General features: G+C 29.4%; 1 protein-coding gene across 4 annotated transcripts in view; it reads right to left on the reverse strand.

The window, feature by feature from the left end:
• Nucleotides 1–1,337: 1,337 nt before the first annotated feature.
• Nucleotides 1,338–22,838, reverse strand: part of LOC132943266 (uncharacterized) — an 85,191-nt gene continuing 63,690 nt past the window's right edge. For 3 of the 4 annotated variants that reach the window (XM_061012182.1, XM_061012184.1, XM_061012183.1), the window contains 4 exons: nt 8,722–8,862; nt 8,091–8,202; nt 6,632–6,825; nt 1,338–3,108 (listed from right to left, as the gene is read on the reverse strand). In XM_061012182.1, the coding sequence (XP_060868165.1) occupies nt 2,978–3,108; nt 6,632–6,825; nt 8,091–8,202; nt 8,722–8,862 (578 nt within the window). In that variant the 3' untranslated portion in view covers nt 1,338–2,977. The remainder of the gene's footprint in view (nt 3,109–6,631; nt 6,826–8,090; nt 8,203–8,721; nt 8,863–22,838) is intronic. The other variant, XM_061012185.1, reaches the window with a different exon arrangement.

A 22,838-nucleotide genomic window follows, 5' to 3' on the forward strand; every position in this document is an offset into this window, starting at 1 on the left:
CTCAATCAAAATAAAAGAAGGAATAAACGTTTAGTTACTAATAATATTATAAACTCGTATCTCATAGTGAGGGGAACTTGTAAGACTTTCACCCGAAACATAAGCATGTGATCACAATAGCGATGCATATTATGTCTAACTCAGTAGTTCTAGAAACCTGTAAACTAGTAGGACTTCTTTTAGGTATATCTGTATTAACCATTCTAGTATTCACTGATTACCAACCATCAGTGTGTCGTAAAATTTGGCAAACGATTTTCAAAAATGTAGAAAGATCTATCGTTGAAAAAAAAAATGTTGTAGGTACTACGTTTTCCTGGAAAATTAACAAATTTCTTAAATTTTAAAAGTTTTTATGTCATAAAATATTATTATAACACTCTTACAAAATAACTTACTATTACATATTATTTATGGGAAACATTTTATGCCTCATTAATGTCTAATTTCTAAATTAGGATTTTAGTCAAACTGGTCAATTTTCTGAACGTAAATTTAGATACGTACTACTAAATTACATTATCTCATCAGGTGCGTTTTTATAATTTTTTCAGTGGTGGGGGGGGGTTGTTATTATTTAAATTTTAAACCGCTCCCCCCGTAGACACGTCACTGTATCTCATAGTGTTAAACAAAGTGTATTGTTTACGCTCAGTTATATAATATATTCAATTTATGTTAACATATTATATTATGATCTCATCAGAATTTATAGTTGATGAAATATTTCTGAAACCTAATTTAAAAATAAAATGTTTGGAATGTTTCATGTTTTTAAAAGTTTTTCGGATATTGATATTTGATTTTTAAATTAATTATTTTTTTCTTATAATTTGTTATTATTTTCTTAAATTGTTTTGTCTAATTTTTGAATCAAACTTGTATTAACCATTATATATAATATTGCGTAGAACGATTTTATGTTTTGTTGGATAAGCATAAAAGTTATTTAGTTTATTTATAAATATTAATATAGAGTTATATACTACGTTGGCTAACTTCCTTAAAAAAATTAATTTTCTTCATAACTATTGGCGTTGTAATCTTACTTATATTAATATCGTAAAACCTAAAACTCTACAAGTTATAGTACCCGTACAGTCACACAGGATTACACGTAAAGTAATATAATACAGTTAATAGCCACTAAATTTAAGTAAATTATGTAATGTTTTATTTTTTCCTCTATCAGAGGATAGTCGATGGTTGGCAGGTTTAAATAAAAATAAACAAATGTGTTTTGATGTACTTGTTTTATTGGTTAGAGGAGGAGAATAATAACAGGAAAAATGATTATAATTTAAAGGAAATGAATAGTGGTAAAAATATTACAAAAATATCACTAGTAGGTATAATAGGTATTATAAATTAATTGTAAATACAATGTAAAAAACAAAATATTGTGAAAGTGCTTTTAATCTTAGTCTAAACAAATTTGAGTTTAAAGAAACAATATACATGGTTGTTTAAGATTAATTTGACATGTAAAGTAACTAAATAGAAAGTTTTAGTATTTATCACAAAGGGACAAAAAATGTAACGTGAACAAAATATTACATTTATAAAAGCAAGCTGCTCTTTTGAAACGTCTAAATTTATTGAGCAGTTTATTGCGAACATGTATTATTAATTAATAAATTAGGGTAAAATCTTAAGGACAAAATATAATTAATGTAGTTTGAATATTTTTTAACATCTACCATTTTATTCTAAAGATATAATGTAATTAATATCTATTGATGGCAATAATTACAAATTACGAAAAGCGGTAAGAAAAAACCGTTATTTTTATTTCAATTTTACGCTTACAAGTTCTAAGGCGTTTTTGAACTCGAGAAAACCTTCCCTCTGTTTTCTCAAGTCTCGAGATCCACCTTAGATCCCTGTAAACGGTTAAAAATAATGGTGAGTCCATATCGCCTTTCTGAAATGTATTTATAGAAATAAATACATGTAATACGTCCTAACACTATTATCGTTTATATATATTATAATTTTTTATGTATAATATTAACTTACAATCTAAAGAATAAAAAATGTCTTGTTATACTTATATTATTATTATTATTCATAATTTATTGTTATAACGATAACCTACCCTACTTAAACGAAATTACGCGCTAGGTTTATGTATATAATTAAATATTATAAATATTATATATAATATAAACTTATTTAAAAAGTTTTTAAATTTATACTTACAATACTTAGATTACTTAAACGAAATTGAAAAAAAAATCTATACATTGTTAATTGATGGATGATACGTCGTATATGTAAGTAATTATATAATGATATTATAGTTAATAAAAAAAAATGTGTATTAGTTATAGTTACGAATATTTTTAAATTTCGTGAGTCTAAGAATTAAATATATATTTATATTGTGTATAATATGATTTATATGTATATATTATATTATACTTATATGAATGCAGAGTTCATAGCATAATAATTATTATAATAAGTACGTTAAATTATTTTATTATTTTAAATATTTAAGTAATACAAATTCATGTTGTAAAATATTTTTACTGTGTGAAGAATATAGCTCTCGGCTAATATTGCCAAGTGCTTCGTACTACGTATTCTAAGCATCGTGAGTTCCAAGTATTAAAATAATTTTAAAAATATAGCACGCAGTCATTGCGATTTATCGATATATATCATAAATATATATATATTTTTAAAGAGATGTTTAAAAATCATAATAATGTAATATAATTATAATAACATTATATTATGTTTAGATACATATTATTATTATTATGTTCGAATATTATTGAAAAATTAATAAACCATTAGCCGTGGTCCCAAAAGCAATCAAGCCCATTTGCGGATAAAGTAGAAAGAAGAAGAATAACTTTGTTTAAAAATAAAATCATTGTCTGCGATGTCCTGACACCTGTTTTAAGCATTAAATACACCGTGACGCAACGCAGGCATATTATATTGTTATATTGTTCGATGTCAAGATTCACACGTCGGGCTGTATGTCCACAGCCACAGATGTTTTTGGTTCCGCCGGAAGTGCCACGGGACTTTTGGTCGTCGGAGACCTTACGGTTTCTGCGTTTCCGCCGTTGTTGTTGCCCCGAACTCCGCGACCTTAACATTTTTCAATAGGAAAAAAAAAAACATGTCGTTTATTTTTCGATACATTAAATTCTACTCGGTATATTTATATGATATATATGTATATATATATATAAATATAAATATATAATAGTTGAAATGTGTGTCGAGAACGATGATTGAAACAAGTCGAAATCAATATTATTATATTTCCCGGTTTTCCGGTGCTCTACGGTAGAATAAACGGGTGTTCATGCAGTACGTCCTACTGTTTTAATACTATACAACAACATTAGCTATTTATAATAATATAGAGAAGTGATAAAACGTAAAGTAAAAGGAAAATATAAATGTTTGAGGAGATTTGTTTACGTTTAAACCGAGTCTAGAGCATTAAAGTATAAGTAATATTAAAACATTTTATGCCATAACTCGTGAAAAGTATCGCGAATGTTATTTGTAGCGTGTTGTCGTTGAATTTTGAGTTGTTCGTAAAAATCTATAGATACTATCATTTTACAGTGTTGTAATCGCCGTATTTGATTGTGCACATTGAACTTTAAAGGTTTTGATATATTATATGATTAAAATGTTTGAAATAATGTATTGTATTAGGTATGAATAATAAACAAACGACTAATAACTCTAAATGGTAACACTCTGATTAAATAATAAATATAATTTGTATACGTAACTTTTAAAACAAAATACTTTGGTTTTAATCTGAGATGAATGCAAATAACCTACAAATGCACTCGGGTATAACGAATGTTTTTAAACAATAAGAGATATGTTTTAATAGTGATTAAAAAAAAATGTCTGCGTTTAAAACATAATAAATAGTATAATTATTGTAATACGTAGAACGTAGGTACAACAGTCTGTTTTTTTTTTACTTTAACCCCTAATTGGATTTCTATAAGTACAGTTAATAAAGTCAACACAACCTAAAATACACTTTGGTCTAACATTCAGTAGTCATCTGAACATCATTTTGATACTTTATAATATGAACGAGTTATGAAGCACAACAAATATGACCTCTCCAGTTAAAAAGCACAAGACTCGGTTTGAATAGAATATTTAAGTTCCAAATAATCAGTAGGCAAATAGATGAATTTAAAATCAAGAAGAACTATGTAGGAATGCACGTACCCATGTATAATATAGGCATCGCGACTCCGACCTAACCTACAGTAGCTATTTAATCTACGAGAAATAGAACAATAGTATAAACGTAATAGTATAGAATAACATAAAATAATATCTCGTAAAAGAATACAACTTATTTTCGACTTTACCTAATTTATATCATTTAGTACAGACACTACTATGTTATAATATTATGCTTAATGGTTATATACTTATATGTATTAGTTGTAGTTATTGGTGTATGAATACTATAATTCACGTGTGCTGTTATTTAATAATAATAATAATAATAATAATAATAATGATAATAATAGTAATAATAGTAATAATAATAATAATAATAATAATAACAACAACAACAACAACAACAACAACAACAACAACAACAATAACAATAATAATAATTACAACAATAATAATAATATAATACCTCTAAATTACAGTGTACGAAAACGATGACTATTGGACGTGTTTAAAAAAAAGAAAAATTAAAAATACACAATATAAATACGTCGTATTAAAGCACTGTGATATTTAGCGATGTTTCGCACAAATCGTGGCGGAGAGTCGCATAAAATAAAAAAAACTAATCGTAGCAATATTTTTTACGTCGAGTGAAATCCCGACGACGAGTCTCGTAAAATGGTCTATGGTGACGTATACGATATAATAATATGCTATATTAGTTGCGAATGTAGCGAATGACTGAAAAATGTTTATGAAATCAAGATTGTCGAAACAATAATATAATGTCGGGGTAAAAATTTGTCGGTCATATTAGAATAATTACAATAAAATTATGTTTGAAAAAAAAAGTGACACAATTGCTCGTTAGTGTGTCCAAGCTCGACGTAAATGTGTTATTGCTGCACATTTAAATGTTGATCGTGTCATGTACTTTAGATTCCGCCTTGAAACGTCGCGGAAGAGTGTGTACATATTTGTCGATATTAACTCGACGGTAATAATATAATAAAATATTAAATAACATTCTATTGCACGACGAATGAAACGTCCGATGGTTACTGTCGTGATGACGTTATAATATTATTATTATCGAACATTGAACGAGAACGCAATCGTAATCGTAAATATTGTTTGGCGATCGGTCAAAATAAATACCTTCGTGAAAATATCTCTTGTGTAGACAAAACTGGTCTCGAAAATCAAAAACGGTTCAAAATCATCTTTGGACCGATACCGCGGTAATTACGGGCGGCCGGAAACCGTGATTGTCGGTAAACAAACGTCATAATAACCATATACCGCGAGCCTTTATCGGCCACGCGTATCATGTTTGGCCACTGTCTACACATTATAATGTTACGTTTGTTTTGTTTGTCCAAAGCAAAGCCAATAACGAAATTCTGAAAACGATGCACAATCGTAGGTACCTATAGTACCTATAGTGTTATTAACTGTAACTATTATAATAATTAGGGCTCGGATTTCGATGCGATTGCACCTTTCTTACTGGAATACTAATTGACATGATGCTTTCCAAGATACAATTAATGTGTTTCAACACTATGCTAAAAACGAAGTTCTTATGGAATTTTTTAGTTTTTCGGTGTTTTTGACGTTTAAGTGCATTTTTAAACGTTTTGAGGGCATTATTTGTTTAATTAGATCATTTTTTAACCTATTTCCAAAAAAAAACAAAAAAATTATAAATACATACACATATTGTACTAAAAATGTAATCTAGTTTTTAAATAAAACGATTCAAAACATTTTCTTGATCTCTGAAGAAATATGGTGTAAATTCTTGAAATTTTTTTTAGAATTTTTAGGTCAACAATGCATTTTTTGAAAGGGAATTTTTCGATATTATTAAAGGCATTTAAATCTGATCCCTAACTTATTATAATTAAAACTTCAATATTGACGTGATGTATTATTTTTTCAGAAACATTTCGACTGGTCTGATGGATAACATTTTATCGAGAGAACTTAATCGAAAACTACGATGAAGAATAATATTATAAAGGCCGCACATCGTATGAGTTATAGCCGACTGTAATTGAAAACGATAACGAAACGACTGTGAATTGGACACGATCACCATACACTGAATTATATTTACGAACCTATGACACGGTATTCGTAGGTATAATTTTAATACTAATCATTTACGACCGGAAGACATATTAAATTGATTTTCTTTTGTTTTTTCGTAAGAGATACAGAGATTTTTTTTCGAAGATATCCATTCGTTCGCACACCACAACAAAACGATTTCCGCGAAAGTGCAGGTCCGATGATTCGCATATAAGTCATAATAATATTATAATAGTGTTTGGAGATTTAAAGACCGTATATTATTATGGCGTGTCGCGTATATAAATGATCTCCACGGAGTCGACGAAGAAGCTTTATATAGATAGAGATAGAGGTTTCTAACCTAAAGAAGGCGAATGGGGCTTCAACGAGGCCATGCTTGGTTGTCTCGAAGGGGAATGGGTCTTTGTACTGGATTTGCTACCTCTACGTTCGCCGGCTGCTCCGGGCGGCGGTTTGTTGTCTCTCAATAGCGACACGTTCATCAATCTCGGGTTGGGCGTGTTGAATATCGTACGGTTTTCTCTCCAACGTGCCCTATAGAAACAGAAAAATTAAAATCCAGTCTGTTGTCTCGTATAGTTTTTGTATAGTTTAATATTATCATTGTGTTATTTCAAATTGAAATCATTTTCAATTTTTTTCACTTGACGATATCGTTCATACTTTTGAACGGTTACTTTATTTTAAATTACAAATGGGAAGCGAACTTGTATGGTTGTATACAGAATGGTGTGTGTGTGTGTTTTGAAAACTATTTTGAACCATTTCTGAAGCAATGAAAAGCGTGAAAAGTTCATGTAATATCAAAGAATATACCTACACAAGAAATTAATAAGGATTTCATTTATTCTGAACAAGTATATTTTTATTTTACAAAAAATCTTTATAACAAAACATTTCTAAAAAGTAAAATTCAAACAATTATTATAAGTTTCGCATTATAGTATTGCAAACTATTTTTTGTTATTACTTAAATGATTTAAACGACTGCAATAATTATAAACTACTTAAAATACACACGAAACAGTTTCTGATTATTCCTGTATCACGTTTGATAATATTTGCTTTTTAGAAAACATTTATTATCGAACATTGTACTAAGAAAACAGTTAACTGACTCTATTATTATTATTTATTAAAAATGTGGATGGTACAGAGACTTAAAGAATTTATGTACTGCGTAGTTTGATTATACAATAAATATTAAAAGTTTGGTATTTATCGTCCACACAACTGTGACAACAACTATTATTATAGGTCGACTTTCTCATTACGGATTTGTAAAATACGATTATTACTCTCACTGCAGCTAAACTATATGTTTTCAAATACATAGCTTAAATTTAGTGGTGGAAAATGTGTATGGAAACGTTTTCAAAATATTGTATTCATGTCAGCTATGTAATTGGATTTAAAAACTTTTGTATGACTTGGATTTTAGTAATCACATAAATACATAATATTATATCCAATTAGGAATAAATCTGAATAAGTCGCGTGCGAGACAAATGTTTTAAGCACCTGTAACTCCTCAATACTGTGACGCGTTACGTGTCCACCATTATATTATTATTATGTTGTCGTCTGATATTTATCATAATAATATAATATTATATCTAACTGATCAATATTAATATTATTCACGATTAGTGATTACTGATTATGAGACAGTCATAAAGATACAATATTGTCGTCGCCTAACGGTCGCATGGCACTGACGTAGATTAATCATTATAGTGTGTGGAGTTCGGATGTAGAACAAGCATTTGATTTACGAAAGTAAAAAACAAAACTCTTACTTGCTAAACAATCTCAGTACTACGCATATAATTATGAACATTAAACACATCCCAGCCAACACGCACAGCATTGCTGGATCAGTATAAGGTTCGGAGTTGGAATTGTTCTTGGCTAAAAATAAAAACAAAAAAAACGAGTAAGTATAACATTATAGGCATTATGAAAAATAAATATATTCTGTTTTGAAAACAATAATTTTCTAACGTTCGACACATAGTATATCAATTGACTTGAATGTATTTTAAATATTATGTTAAAAAATATCATCATTTGTGTATCAAACACTTTATTTTTGTAAGTAAAATTTATATTTTTAAAATAATGTACATTATAATATGGTGAGTATATTTTAAAAATGTTATAAAAGTGTTCAAATTATTTAATAATTAAAAGTGTAATGAAATACCATATTATGTAGGAAGTTGAAATTGCATGAAAACGTTTTTATCGAAATAGACAGAAAATATGAAAGTGTTATTGGGTTAAAAAAGAGTCACCTTGCGCTTACTGTTATCACAAATCATGATTCATGATTATTATTCAATAATTTGTTCGTTTCAATCCTTAACGTATAATATCTGTTATGTTATATAGGTCGGATATTAAAACAATAATATGTTCAATACCTACCAATACATTGGACTGATCCATCTGTTTGAAACACCGGAGTCCTCTCGAACCGGCAAGCGCAAACATCATCTCTGCACTCTGTTTGGAATACGAGGTTCTCACATTGCTCGTTGAAAAAACACGGTTTGTTAATCGCTACGTCTGAAACATTTCGAGTGGTGATTTTTTAAAAAAAATGATACAGCTATGTTTGAACGTTTTTTAAAGTATATATATAAGTATAACATAAGCGGTCGTACTCAAACTAAACCATTTCGTATGAGTACCAAACTCTGAAAATGTATTTAAATACAGTTTTAATCATAGAAACCTAAATAATATACGGGTACTTGTTAGCTATATAATCCTAAATATACTGAAGTAAGTATAGGTACTTATAGTACATACATTAAAAATTAAATATTATTCACCAACATTTAAGCATATTACATGATTGTTATATTTTATGAGTTTTTGATTAATTCTTGAACATGGGAAAAACATTTTCAATTTTTTTTCCATAATAAGATCGGGATTTCGAAATGATGTATAGGAGAATCAATACTACCTGTTCTTAAGAAGTTAAATATTGGCAATGGGACCGCCTCTCCTACAGATATATTTAATATATCAACCTTTTTTTTCTTCTAAATAATCAGGCTACCCAAATTAGATTTTAAAAATAAATATCAATATCAATGTATAACTAATAGGTAAGGCTAATTGCATTGTTTGTAGTGAAGATTAATAATTTTTAAAAGACAACAGCTCTAAAAGAATAATAATAAAAATAATAACATATGCAATTGTCTAAGTATGATTGCATTTTGGGTCATTGGACGTAGAATTCTTGTTCAACAAGAAAAAACCAACATGGACATTGAATAAGTTAAATAAGAATTCCAGAAGACGTAGATTATATTATACTGTTAATAAATATAAGAATCTTCAGATAGTACCTTAACTGCTTATTCTCTGGTGTGTTCTAAGAGTGTAAGCACATATTAACCTACACGTTCAGCGATCATTGTTATTCGAGATACATAGATGGTACGTCTTGTCCACTTATGCAGTTACCCATATGACTTAACTGATGAGCGATTCCAAAGTGAGCCTGTTAAATGTTACTTGTTATGCAGAGCGTGTTGTTTTAATTATAATATAACTTTAGCAATTTATTTTGAGTTATATTATGTTTCATAATTCAAATTTTATTTTACCAACTGATTATGAATATTATACTATATACACCATTACATCATAATATTTCAATTTTAGACAGAATTAGGAATGCCGTGTTGCTAGTAAGTCGATAAACAAGTATAACTTATAGCCTGTATATAGTATATACTAAGTTATCAATACTACTAAATTAATAATAAAATAGGTATATAATTAATAATACAGTCCAACCCAATTAAAAACAAGTCAAGGTTAATTAAAATAAATTACAATAAAAATAAATGTCATACACTCATACATTTACAACATTCATTTTTTTACGAATTGTAAACTCGAAAATTGGCAGTCCTTTGATTTTTTTTTTATTTGTTCAACATTTCCCTTTTTGTATTCAGCTGTATTTCTCGACTTTTATTTAAGTGTGCTTCTTTGATTTAAATATATTTCGTATCGGATCTATTTTTTAATTAATACAAAAACGTTTGGGTGAGAGGAATTCGATTCTGAATAAAGGTTTTCGTCAAATGGTTAGCAACGATTTGTATGTAGTTCATTTTGAAGTAAATTATAATTCTGTCCAGATTTTTGGTGAAAAATCAAAGTCATCAGATCTCACTAATATTACCAGCTATTTGTATGTGGACCAAATCGAACAGTAAGTTGTATGATGATAAGTTATTTTTATCGAGGACCAAATCGTATATTTTATTTTGACCAGGTAACCATAATTCCGTGTTTCCCGATCTGTGTAAGTATAGGTGCACATAGTGCCTACATTCATTCCGTTTGGTCAAGTCGACAAAGAAAAAAGAAAACGTAGGTATGAGTAGTACACTTTAACAACGAATTCGTAAGTCTTTTAATACAGGCCGATTGAATTTCGAGGGGATAATCTAAAGGATAACCCCAGTTATCTGCGTTCAAGATTAACTTATTGCCACCAGTTTTAGTAACGACTGTACTATAAGGATTGGATTATTTGTCGAATAATACTGGAATATATGAATCACAATTTATAATATTATTTCATGTTGAATAATTGCGGAATTATAATTAAATAATATTACGATTTTCGATATTTTTTTCATATCAGAAACATTTCAGCAAAATAATCATCGAGGGAAAATAATACCCTTTTTTACGAGGGCACTTAAATTGAATTTATGCTGCGCGAAACCGTCAGAAAATCATTCATTATTTACATCCAATTTTCAATAATGTTGCGATTGTGTGATTACATATTTTATATCAGAGGTTAAAGTATTGTAATAACATAATACGAGGGCACCACGTGTATACGAACGAGTGAATAGTGTAACGACCCAAACGATTTACACTATATTATACGCTCATCGTATGACGGGAACATAATAATATCATTCATTATTTTATATTATTATTTCATTTTAAAATATTATCATTTCGTCCCACCACGAACACGGTCATTCGCAATTATTTCTAGGCGTTTGGATGGAAAAAGTTGTTGCACACAGTGGTGAATTTTGAACATTGTTCCAGAGGGGGGGGGGGGGGGAGAGGGTGCTGAAAAATAATATTAAAAACAAGAATTGACTGTATTTTTTCAAAATATTAATATATCGGTGTCAGTATCGGCAACCAGTACCCCTAGACCCCCCCGGGTAAATCTGGCACGGTTTAGGAGGTCGGAACGGTCAATCCTAAACCCTCACAATTACTTATATCAGTAGTTGACATATCGTTTTGAAAATTCCATTTAAAAAAAATTAATAAAATTAAGCGTTAATATCGACATGATATTATCACAATAACATATTATATACCTAGTGCATTTTTGAAAAACGTTTACGAAATTTGTGTGGGCAAGTACATGTAAATTATTTTACCGATTGATTATACCGATCGATTTTGGACGGATAGATTTTCAATTGCAGTATAAATTTCTCGTAGGTACTTGATTAATAATCTGGTTATTTGTATACCGATCCTAACCAGTAGACAGGTACGAATAACGGGTAGTCAAAGTTTGACGTAATCCATGGAATTTCCCCCTCCCATCTTCGTTAACTTAGCATCTAAGAAATTTTTTTTGAAAATCGTTATTCATAGGCCGCCTGGGGTCAAAAGTTCAGACGTGTGATGACCGCGTGTGTGTATATTGCAGACAATACAAAATAATGCTGGACCGATTATACTACTCAACGGCCACGACGCCACTGAACTTTCCTGCCGCCGACATTTCACAATATTGGTAAAGTTCGTGTTATTTAAGTCGGCGTATAGACGTAATTGCTAGCGGTCCGCAGTTTTCCCAGTCGGTCAATTCCAAAACGCATTCCGTCTTCGCGTGTATATTACTGTGACGAGCAAACCGCCTGCATTGAGAGACATTCGGGTCTTTGGGCATTAACGCGATTCAATTCGACTTATTGTCTTCTTCTATTTTTTCCCCCGAGAAATTTACGGTTACCCCCGTCCTGCTGTAGGTTTCGAATGTCTATATTATATATTGTAGACTATTCAATGACATGGTCCCCTGAAGAAGTGACCGCTTGGCGTCATAACAATATGATAGTACACATTGTACACCTTAAGTTATGACAAAAACCAATTTAACGGGGTGGTTTGACTTTTTATTTGTTTATCATTCAACTTGTTTTTAAACAAAACCATATTACCGGACCACACATTTGTAGATGTATCTTCAAAACTTTTCAACTTTTTTGATATTTCAAAACTATTTAATTGTGCTATAAACATCATACACAATCAAACCAGAAATGTACAAATTATTTTCATTAAATTAAAAAGTTAAAATGGTTGGCAAAAATTAGCATTTTGAAAAGGAAGCGCGTATAACTTCTAATTACTACAGTTTTTATTTGTATTTTATTATTCTACAGGATTCTACTTTTTTTTAATTTAATAAAAATAATTTGTACATTTCTGGTTTACCCAGTAAAATAGCTTAAAAAAAAAAATAAAAAAATTACGATAAAAAGTTGAAATATTTTGAAGATGTATCAGCGAATGTGCAGCGGTACGTTCGGTTTGTTTGAAAAGTCAACATAACTAAAAAAATGAAAAAGTCAGACCCACCTTTTAAAGGGGTTTTTTTTTCATAACTTAAGGTGTACTATATCATAATATTATGACGCCGGCCGGTCATTCCTTTACGGAAAACATTGTATTAACTATTGTTACTATCATTATAGGTACTACGCGCTCTTGCTGGATCGTTGCGTCGGTGGTGAGTTAAAAACCAAACGTGATAGGCTTATATACCGACGATTATAATACATAACGTTATATAGTTGACGTATACAATAGCTATAGTTATATAGTAATATTCTAATAGGTCCGAGTGAACACCGCTGAAATTGTCACGAACCGTTGACGTTTAATTTTCGCGAGTCCTATTATGGCAGGGAGAGTCGATCGATGGATAAATACGGGTCGTCACATCTGGCAATCTCGCGACGACGACTTCGGCGCGTATAACGTGCCGTTAAAGGCAATTATATTTTTATTCCTTTATAGTTTTTTCTTAGCTTCTAACCAAAAGTAGTTATCATGGCTCAACAATTAATTGGGTATTCACACTAGCGCATAAGCCCTATACAATTATATTTTTACAGTTAAACTGACGAATTGTATATGTATAACACCTTATTAAAATGACGTGTCCCCGTCGAGTCCGTCCGTTAGTTACCTGCAGCAGTGCATACGAGTTGTGGTTGTTGACGTTAAGGTATTTAATTATTACCCGTAGTTACCATGTAAATACATTGTATATAGAGTAAGTTAAAATTTATTGCGTTGTATTAAATTACATCTAGAAACCGTTAATTTAGCACGCTCGCAGAGTGATGGAAACGCAAAATGTTTGAAAACAAATGTATTAAATACATTTTATACTATTAATTTTTAAAATTTGTTTACTTTCAAAAGATAATTACGTGTATATTTTTAAATTTAAATTTCATAATCCAACGTAACAGAATATTTTTATGGTTGAAAATCAACATTTGAAACATCAATTCTTTAGTAATAATAATATTTTAATATCACAAATCATTCATATTCGTAACGAATCCGCGTTCCCCATAGATCCGTATGGGAATGACAGTCACACGATGAACAGCGGCAACATCGCAAATTTATATTCTTATCATTGATAAGAAAATGATTGTTATTATTATACGTAATATTTTCCGCGTTGTAGTAAAACCGTCCTACTTTTTTTTTTGTACACACCAATTAGCATTTAATGTATTTTAAATTTATATCAAGGCTTTAAATTATTAATTAGGTACGTTAAATTTATTATAAACAATATATAATATAAGTACCTTGTACACAATACACATTCCCCGTCTCTTGCTTTTTAATAATGTAATAGTTATGACAGCAATGTTAGTTTTTAATAAAATATATTATTGTTTAATGTTGTAAAATATAATAAAGGCACTATCACATAACATAACAGTCAGTGTGAGCGAGTGGCGATGTCGGCTGAAATTTAAATTAGCTATAATTTCAAAACTAAGTCCGAGTGCCAAAATTTGACTTCATCATAATTTTCAGTATGCTTAACTACATACATTAAAATTGCAAAAAATAGGGTGTCCGGTTAAGCAGAAAAATTCCTCATCCCGTATACAGGATGCATTTAAGACGGTCAAACGTGTAAGAAGTCGTGTTTTTGATGATGCCACCCCCGATACACAATGCGACAAAAATGTTTGGGTTACCTAACCTACCTATTACCTACGTTTAGGACAGACGGTCGGTGCAGAGTGTCAGTTAGTTTCGATGATCGATGTGCCATATTATAATATTGTAATATGATTTATGCGTGCGTAATAATAACGTCGATTACATTTACCGTATATACCGTTTTTATATCGTTATCGCCTTGTGAAATGTTTTAACGAGGAATACGCCATTTTAAGGATTTCCTGAAAAATCCGGACCTTTCCACATTTATTCAAAAAAAAAAAAACGCACTTTTTCAGGAAATAAAATGGAGAAAAGAATTCCTTACAAGTGCTGGGTGCACTAACCAGATTACTCCGTTATATATTTTATAAGAGAGTATAATTTTTATACCAAATTAACTGATTCACTACGGATTTCTCTGACTTTTTCTGGAAAAAATGGTCTTATCTCAATATCTACATAATATTTACATATTATACGTGGTGAGTACCTAGTAATAATAGTATGAATACATGCCACAACTTGGTTAGTTTCAAACGTAGTCTTATCTTATTCCAAATAATATTATTAATATATTTTTTTACGAAAAAAAATATCGAAAATTTTAGGGATATACGTGGAAATACCTAGATACAAGTCCATGTCAGATCAAGTCCATTACATTTTTATAAAATATTTATTAAATAGAATATAGTTGAACACGTACTGTTATCATTTATCATACATATAGGTATGTCCAATATCATTCATAGAATTCAAAACTGTCAAAATGATATTATAATATTTTCAATAAAAATAATAATTTCAAACCACGAAAGTGTACCTACTTCGATCATTCCGAAAAGTTTTAGGAAAGATGTGACGATGTGTTTGCTCTCAATTTACGAAAATAGCAACTGCAACTGCGATTGACCAAATAATATTAGGTATGTCTATTTTATATTGTCACAGTATAATATTATATAACACTTCGTCACGCTCGTAAGTAGTAACCGTTTTAGATTCCGATGTATAGTAAACGTACGTACCTATATGTGGCCAGGGACCTGTAATAATATATTAATATATAGTTTTACGACGACACGTTTCATTTGTCGGACAACACGGACGTTAATAAAATCGCGAACCGTTCCATTGGCTTTTTTTTTTTTATGTAGATTGGAAACTCAAAAGCACGCGGTCCGAGAGCGGTGAAAACAACGAGATGAAACAGAAAACTGCGAAAGAAATCGGCGCGAGCGTACGGGTACCCATAATACACGATTTGGCCAATATCTCGAGTCTCGACCACTTTATTATTATTTTGGGCAAACCGATAGCTCGGAATAATTGTTTTTATCGAATTCAATGATTTATTGTCGCTCCCAGACACCGAAAACTACAACAACCAAAAAAGAAACACAAAAAACACGAGTCCCGGCGGTGTATATTATACGCCGCGCAACAGTACTCGGGCCGCTGTTATTTCGCTTTTTTAATCTTTTAAAAATCTCGAACAAATCCGTATCTATAGTATAATGTATCTAGTGTATTATGTATATATGTTTGGATGGTTTTTTATTTCATTTAAACGGTTGTTCTTCAATAATATAGTGTAACAATACAGTCGTATTATTATGTACCATACGGACATTGAATATCAAACAATATATAACGATCTGAACACCCTGATTCTTATCCCGATAAAACGTCGGAAAAACAACGAGACGAGACTTATTGTGGATAGACAAGCAGACTATTTCCAAAAGGCCAATTTCCTAAAAGCCACCCGACCGTATAAGTCTCGCGCGTTCTGCACAAAAGTTTATTATACATGCGATCTTTAAACAAATCACTTATTATAGTTTATAAATAATCTAATATTATGTTGTCTTATAAAATAACAATATGTTTTATTGCTATGCACGTCCTCCGCAAGACCTCCGTAATCAGTTTAAGACAAAATATAATACATTATATATTGTTATCTTCGACAGAAAGAAAAGATACTAGCGGGCTATCGTGTTTCATGTTTGACGATGTAATTTATTACATTACGATCTGATCTATCTTTGTCATATTACGAAGAGTGGTTGCTTCGCTATATTATGTTTTCTGAAGGTTGAGTTTTGTTTACATAAGCCGGGCGCAATACAATCATATTATCATCATTGTTATTGATTTTACCAATGTTAAATTCAATATCGTATTATTACGGGTAAATAATATATTCATTTTACTTTAGATACAATGTAGAATACTTGTTTATACAGACGATACGAGCTGCGGCGATTTCTTTAAAGGCATTACACGTCGTGGCTCATTAAATAATGTACTTGCGGATATTTTAAAAAGTTTCCGAGTGAAATTTAAATAGATTTTTATTATGACTTTATTTGTATTCATACAACTTAGGTATGCCCAGTATTACAATAATAGTACATATTTTGATCAGAGAAGAGACATGAGGTTCAAATGATCAAAGAATCCATTGATATTACTATTATTAATTTTTTTCTTAATAAATTGGAGTATGAATTATAATTATGTTAAAAGGTCTCTGGACCGTTTCTTTTCCGTCGTTCACAGTCGATGGGTTGTATTGAGGATCAATTAAGAGGAATTTGAACAATTGGGTATGTAGTTTTTTTTTGATCTTTTATAGAATGCTTGAATGGGGCGGTCATTACGGAGGGTTCGATCACTGCGGAGCATTGGTTATTGTTCTGAAGGATACTGACTGAAAATATTCTATAATATTTATATTACGTCAATTTTATGCGATTTCGACGAGTTTAATAAATTTAAGTTGTATAACATAGGTAAGTAATAGGTAATGTTCTAGTATCAATTTACTGTCTATCGCGAATGCCGATGGCGAGCATGCAGTATTGTTTAGGGATATACAATATAGACTATGTAGAAAATCGAACTCTCACTAGGTCCGTAATTCATCAGCCGATTCTGTCCATATAGGTGCGGCTCAAAATCTTACTAAATGTGTGTTTTCCCAATCATCAAAGTATTATACACGCGTAATTTGTTTCAACAGTTTTGTGGATCTATGTCCGAGCTGTGATTAGCTGTAGAGTGGGTGTCAAGTATCTGACAAGAGTTTTTTTGGCTGTTTATTGTTTCGCACTCGGATCTCGAGGTCATCTACCCGAAAACGTGACCTCTGGAGATTGCGTGAGTCTTACCCCTTTACGGCGGAATAACCTTTGTCGCGGGTATTATACGTGTACAGTATAGGCACCATTGATCCAACTAGAACCCCACTGGTAGCTTTTATTGTAATTTTTTTATACAAAACACATAATAGTAGGTACAAAAGAGTCTCATTATATTATAATATTATATACTTATTATACGTACGAAGAGCATTAGTTTTTTTTTTCATACAATATATTATTATTATTGTCATTACTATACAGTGTGTGTATGTTGCAGAAGTGCATTAATTTTGTTTGTAGAGAACATTTATAGACACATTATAATATTTAAACTTATAGTTATTAGTTTTTTTGTGTGCAATAATTTGATAAATAATAGCACTGAGCTAAGCTGTACATAGTAGGTACATACTATATAGTATATACCTAATACCCATATAGAGCGATTCTATTAACAGTAAACACTCATTAACTGGAAACTTAAATACTTATGGAGTAATAACTACTCTTTTTAAATTGCATTTTTATAAATTGGAATTCTTAGAAAAAATATTCTGTTCTGGGATATGAAACTAAAAAGGTTTGCTCTCATTCAAAAATAGTAAAACTATAATATTATATTTTTTAAATAAAATTTCGTTTGACTTTAAATTATTTTCAAATACAATTTATCAATATTTTTTGATATTGTGAGTTTACTGTTTAAAGAATCACCTCAAGTATATAATATAATATTATTGTAAATCAACGGTGGTAGGTCCAAATTGTATAATGCATCTGCGTCTATTTGTAATTTATTTAGCTTAATTTCCACTTTCTATTGCATTTTATGAGGCGTGATGTCTTTTGTAATGAGTTAACTGTTAATTAACAAATTCATTTATGACGAGTGCGTGATATTCTGATTTCTGATACACATGCGTATGCGTGATTAGACGTTAAGATTTGATTTTTGACTTAAAATTTTAAGTACATAAATACGACATTATACACGATAGGTATATGGTTTTAGTTCGGAGAATAATATAATTTCATTGACACTTACGATAGGTAGGTAGTTCTAAGGTAAGTAAATATATTTTTTATAAACATAGCATGACGTGAATTACATTGATAAATATCGACTTAATAAATTACTACTGTGCGATAAATGGAAAGTATATTATTATGTAAGACCAAACCCAATAATAATAATAATAATATAACAAAATATGTCGGTAGAAAATGAGAGATAGGTAATATTAGTAAGTATGAAAAAAAAATACAAACAAATATATTCAAATTGAATTGCTTTTCAGTGTGCACCTACCGTACCTACATACAACGTTATAAGGTAGAAATGTTTATTTTATCAGTGTTCATGGAAACATATTTTATCAAGATCAAAAATTTTCTAAAATGAAAATAATACAATATTTCTAGAATAAATAATGGAAAAAGTGTAATACCTACGTATGTTAAATATACTATAAATACTGGGTCTTTCGGTTCGCATAATAAATCAAATTAAATAATGCGTAGGTATTATGCTTACAGATTGTCGTGTTTTAAAAGAGGAAGGCACACACCGATTTGTTATGCTTACACCTGTCAAATTGTGGCAAATTTACATTCCATAAGACTAATACTACGAACACTACAAATTCATATACAGTTAATTGACATACGCTTATTTATTATTGTTATTTTTTTGTCAGAAGGCTTAAAGTGTCCAACTACAGCTCTGTGTCTTTTGTCACGAAATATGTTTGTATTCAAACTACATCTTGTGGCATTATATTATGATAATTTTAAATATTATTATATTTTATAATTTTTAATAAAAATGAATCGTGAACCATTATTGAATTTAAGACATTAGGATAATAATTTATTTCACTGAACAGATTCTTGCACAGTCAAATTGTATTTATTTTAACATCAACAGTATGTCATCTTAATCCTACAAAATCGGTAAATTTAATGAATATATTATTTTAATGGAAATATTTATTAGTTTTAAATTATATATGTAAATGCAATCATTATATTATAAACCTTAACATCGGGATTAAAACAAAGTGTTTTGCCTAATGCTGCCTATGTCTAAACAGATACGATGAATAAATGTCCCTTTGACATCTTACTCAAACAACGAAATTATATTCACCTGCAGGTAGCCACAGTTAATTTATTACACAAGTAAAGGGATTTCATAGTACACTCTTAAAAAAAAATATTTATATTTAATTAAAACTAGCCCCTGAAATTCACATTAAATGTTTCTCTTTTCACATGCTTAATGGTTTCTAGCCATTTTAAATATTACTTAAAAAATATGTTCGTACATTTGTTTGAAAACTATTTGTCAATATTCGTGATTTTGATGTAAGTGCATAAATTGAAAAATTACAATAAAATTACTAAACCAATATAATATTATATGTAAAGGGACAATACATTTAAATAGTGTAAAATACTAATTTTCGTTGTATCTTACCCATAAGAAAAATTATAATAGTATAATAATATAAGTTTTAAGTAGTTTTTTTTATATAAATTATCATTAATTTACGCGCCTATAAATAATCTGGTTGGTAAAATACTTAAAAAAAAAAAAAACAGAAAAACAGATTTATATAGCCAACATGAATTTTTTATTTTTTATAATGAATCCAATGGGTATTAATTCTTATCTTTATAGCGATACGGAGTTATTCAACTACACGTTGATCAATTTTTGACGGACGAAAATATGTAAATAAAGTGTATTTATTATCATTTTGAATAAAATAGTGTATAAATATAATTGAAAAAGTTTCAAACTAAATAAATAAATGTTGAACAATAGAATAAATATATGGTATTACTATGTTATTATAAAGCATACTGCATAATCAGTTGTGTTTGTTTCAGTCGAATAAAAAAAATGATAGGAAACTTGGTAGCTAAATAATAACCAAGGATAAAAAGTAATTATATATTTACTTATATTTTTAGATAGGGACTTTGTAACTTCGTTTTAACAAAAAATTCAAGTTTGTATTACATTAATAAAAACGTTTTTTTTTTTTTTTTTTTAATACGACATTATAATACATGATCGCTAGGTATATAACTGCTTTTCCAAATATTCAATATTTTGTTTGAAGTTTAAACTAATAAATTTTAAATAAAATACTGCCTCATATTTTATTGGGCCTGATTAGAAATATAATTATTATTAAAATAAAATTATTTACCAGTGCTATGATATTTAACATTCGCAGATGCTTATCATAAAGGATGTTCTGTGTTAATTAATTTTATAGTTTTGATTTGCACCAGATTAGACAAAAATATTAATGTTAATTAATTTGGCCTATAGAATTTTATCCATGCGTTTTCTCCCTTATAGAAAAAATTTTAAGGAATTAAAGCAAAATCGCTTCAATTTTTTCTCTCACAAAACCAAGCATTTTAGAATGTATTATTTAACTCCTCTTTGTCTCTGAGTTATGTTTGTTGTCCGCAGCAACATAATTCCAAAGTACCTATGCATCATAAATTTTAAACAAATTATGTTTTGCTATCCGGTACATTTAATTAAAAATTATTACTTAATACTTTTAATTAAATCTCTGAATATTCAAATAATAATAATACGTAATTGTAGGTAGCTAAGCCCTGTTGTTTTTGGGCTGATGTTACATTTTAGACTTGAGTCGTACCTCGGCTGCGGTATTTAACAGTCAAATTGATTTTTGTCGGTGTGGTTTTAGAAGGTACGAAGTAGCTAGCTAACTATAATATATAATATATACATATAATATCGTCACAAAGGCAAATGCAGATATCCACTTTTGGAAATTATACCACGGTATGTAACGTGGGCACATAATACAATATACCTACATATAAGTACATGCCACAAAGAAACCGCAACAACGTCACGCGATCGGTGTCGATCAGATAAACACGAAATTACCCACGAGTCCGTAATAATTATCGTGGTGGAGATTTAAACATGGGCAAGACGGTGTCGGGGTGAAATCGGACGAAGGGGTTTCGACAGGACTTCCGGAAGTCGATAATGTAATTTCAAAAATTACGCAATGTTCGTATTTGGCATGATTCGTTTTTCGCGTGGACTCGCATTTTATATTATTGGCCAATGGACATATTATGTTGTACTAGATTATTAATATTAATTTTTAATAAAATAAATAATATTTATTTTTTTAGATTATTATAATTATTATTATGTATATAATAACGTTAAACGTTTTAGGCATCAATGTTTCCATCAACGATTTCATCCTCGGAAAAAAATGTTAGGTTATTTATTTATTTTTTGAAGCTTCCTGTTCTTGAAAAATGTTTCAAGTCTTCATATTATTATAATAAATACATTCATCGGCTTTAACCTTTTTGGTTTTTCGTCGAATCAAGGGTGTTAAAATAGATTTGAAACGATGATTGACAAACGGAGTTTCTAAAAGCTTTTTAAATCTTGACCTCAATCCGAATTAGTTCTACAAATTACTTTATAGAAGACAGTCATTTTGCGGATCATCTTAATATATATAATAATTTATTTTTAATACTTTGAGCGCTGTTTTTCATTGACGATAGTTAAATATTACTGATCGCGGGTTTGCAATCGATTTTTACTTTTACTTATAAATTTGATTTAATCTGGAACTGTATTGATATATTATTACTATTATTTTTTTATAAATTATAAAAATAAAATCATATTAAATAAATTATAAAATGTATGAGTGAGTTTTATCTATTAAATTATTATTAAAAACAAAAATAATTATTTTTAGGGAATTATTTAAGTGTTTGGGAATATTGATCATAATATTATAATGGTATACATTTGTAAATTTTAATTTTAATCGACAAACCGACAAACCATTACAGTATAAACTTTTAGATAATCGTTCAGTGTTTATATTTTTATACTTTTAGTATGGCAAAAAGTTTTGTCAGACACATAGAAGCTTCTTAATTTAAAGTGTAAAGAAAAAATTCAATTACAACGATGCAAAAGTATTTGCAATATACATAAATTAAACAATATAACATAATATATGAACGTTGAGTCAACTTGTACTTAGAAATTGGGTTAACGTA

This window comes from Metopolophium dirhodum, chromosome 4 (genome assembly GCF_019925205.1).
Source record: "Metopolophium dirhodum isolate CAU chromosome 4, ASM1992520v1, whole genome shotgun sequence".
NCBI lineage: Eukaryota > Metazoa > Arthropoda > Insecta > Hemiptera > Aphididae > Metopolophium > Metopolophium dirhodum.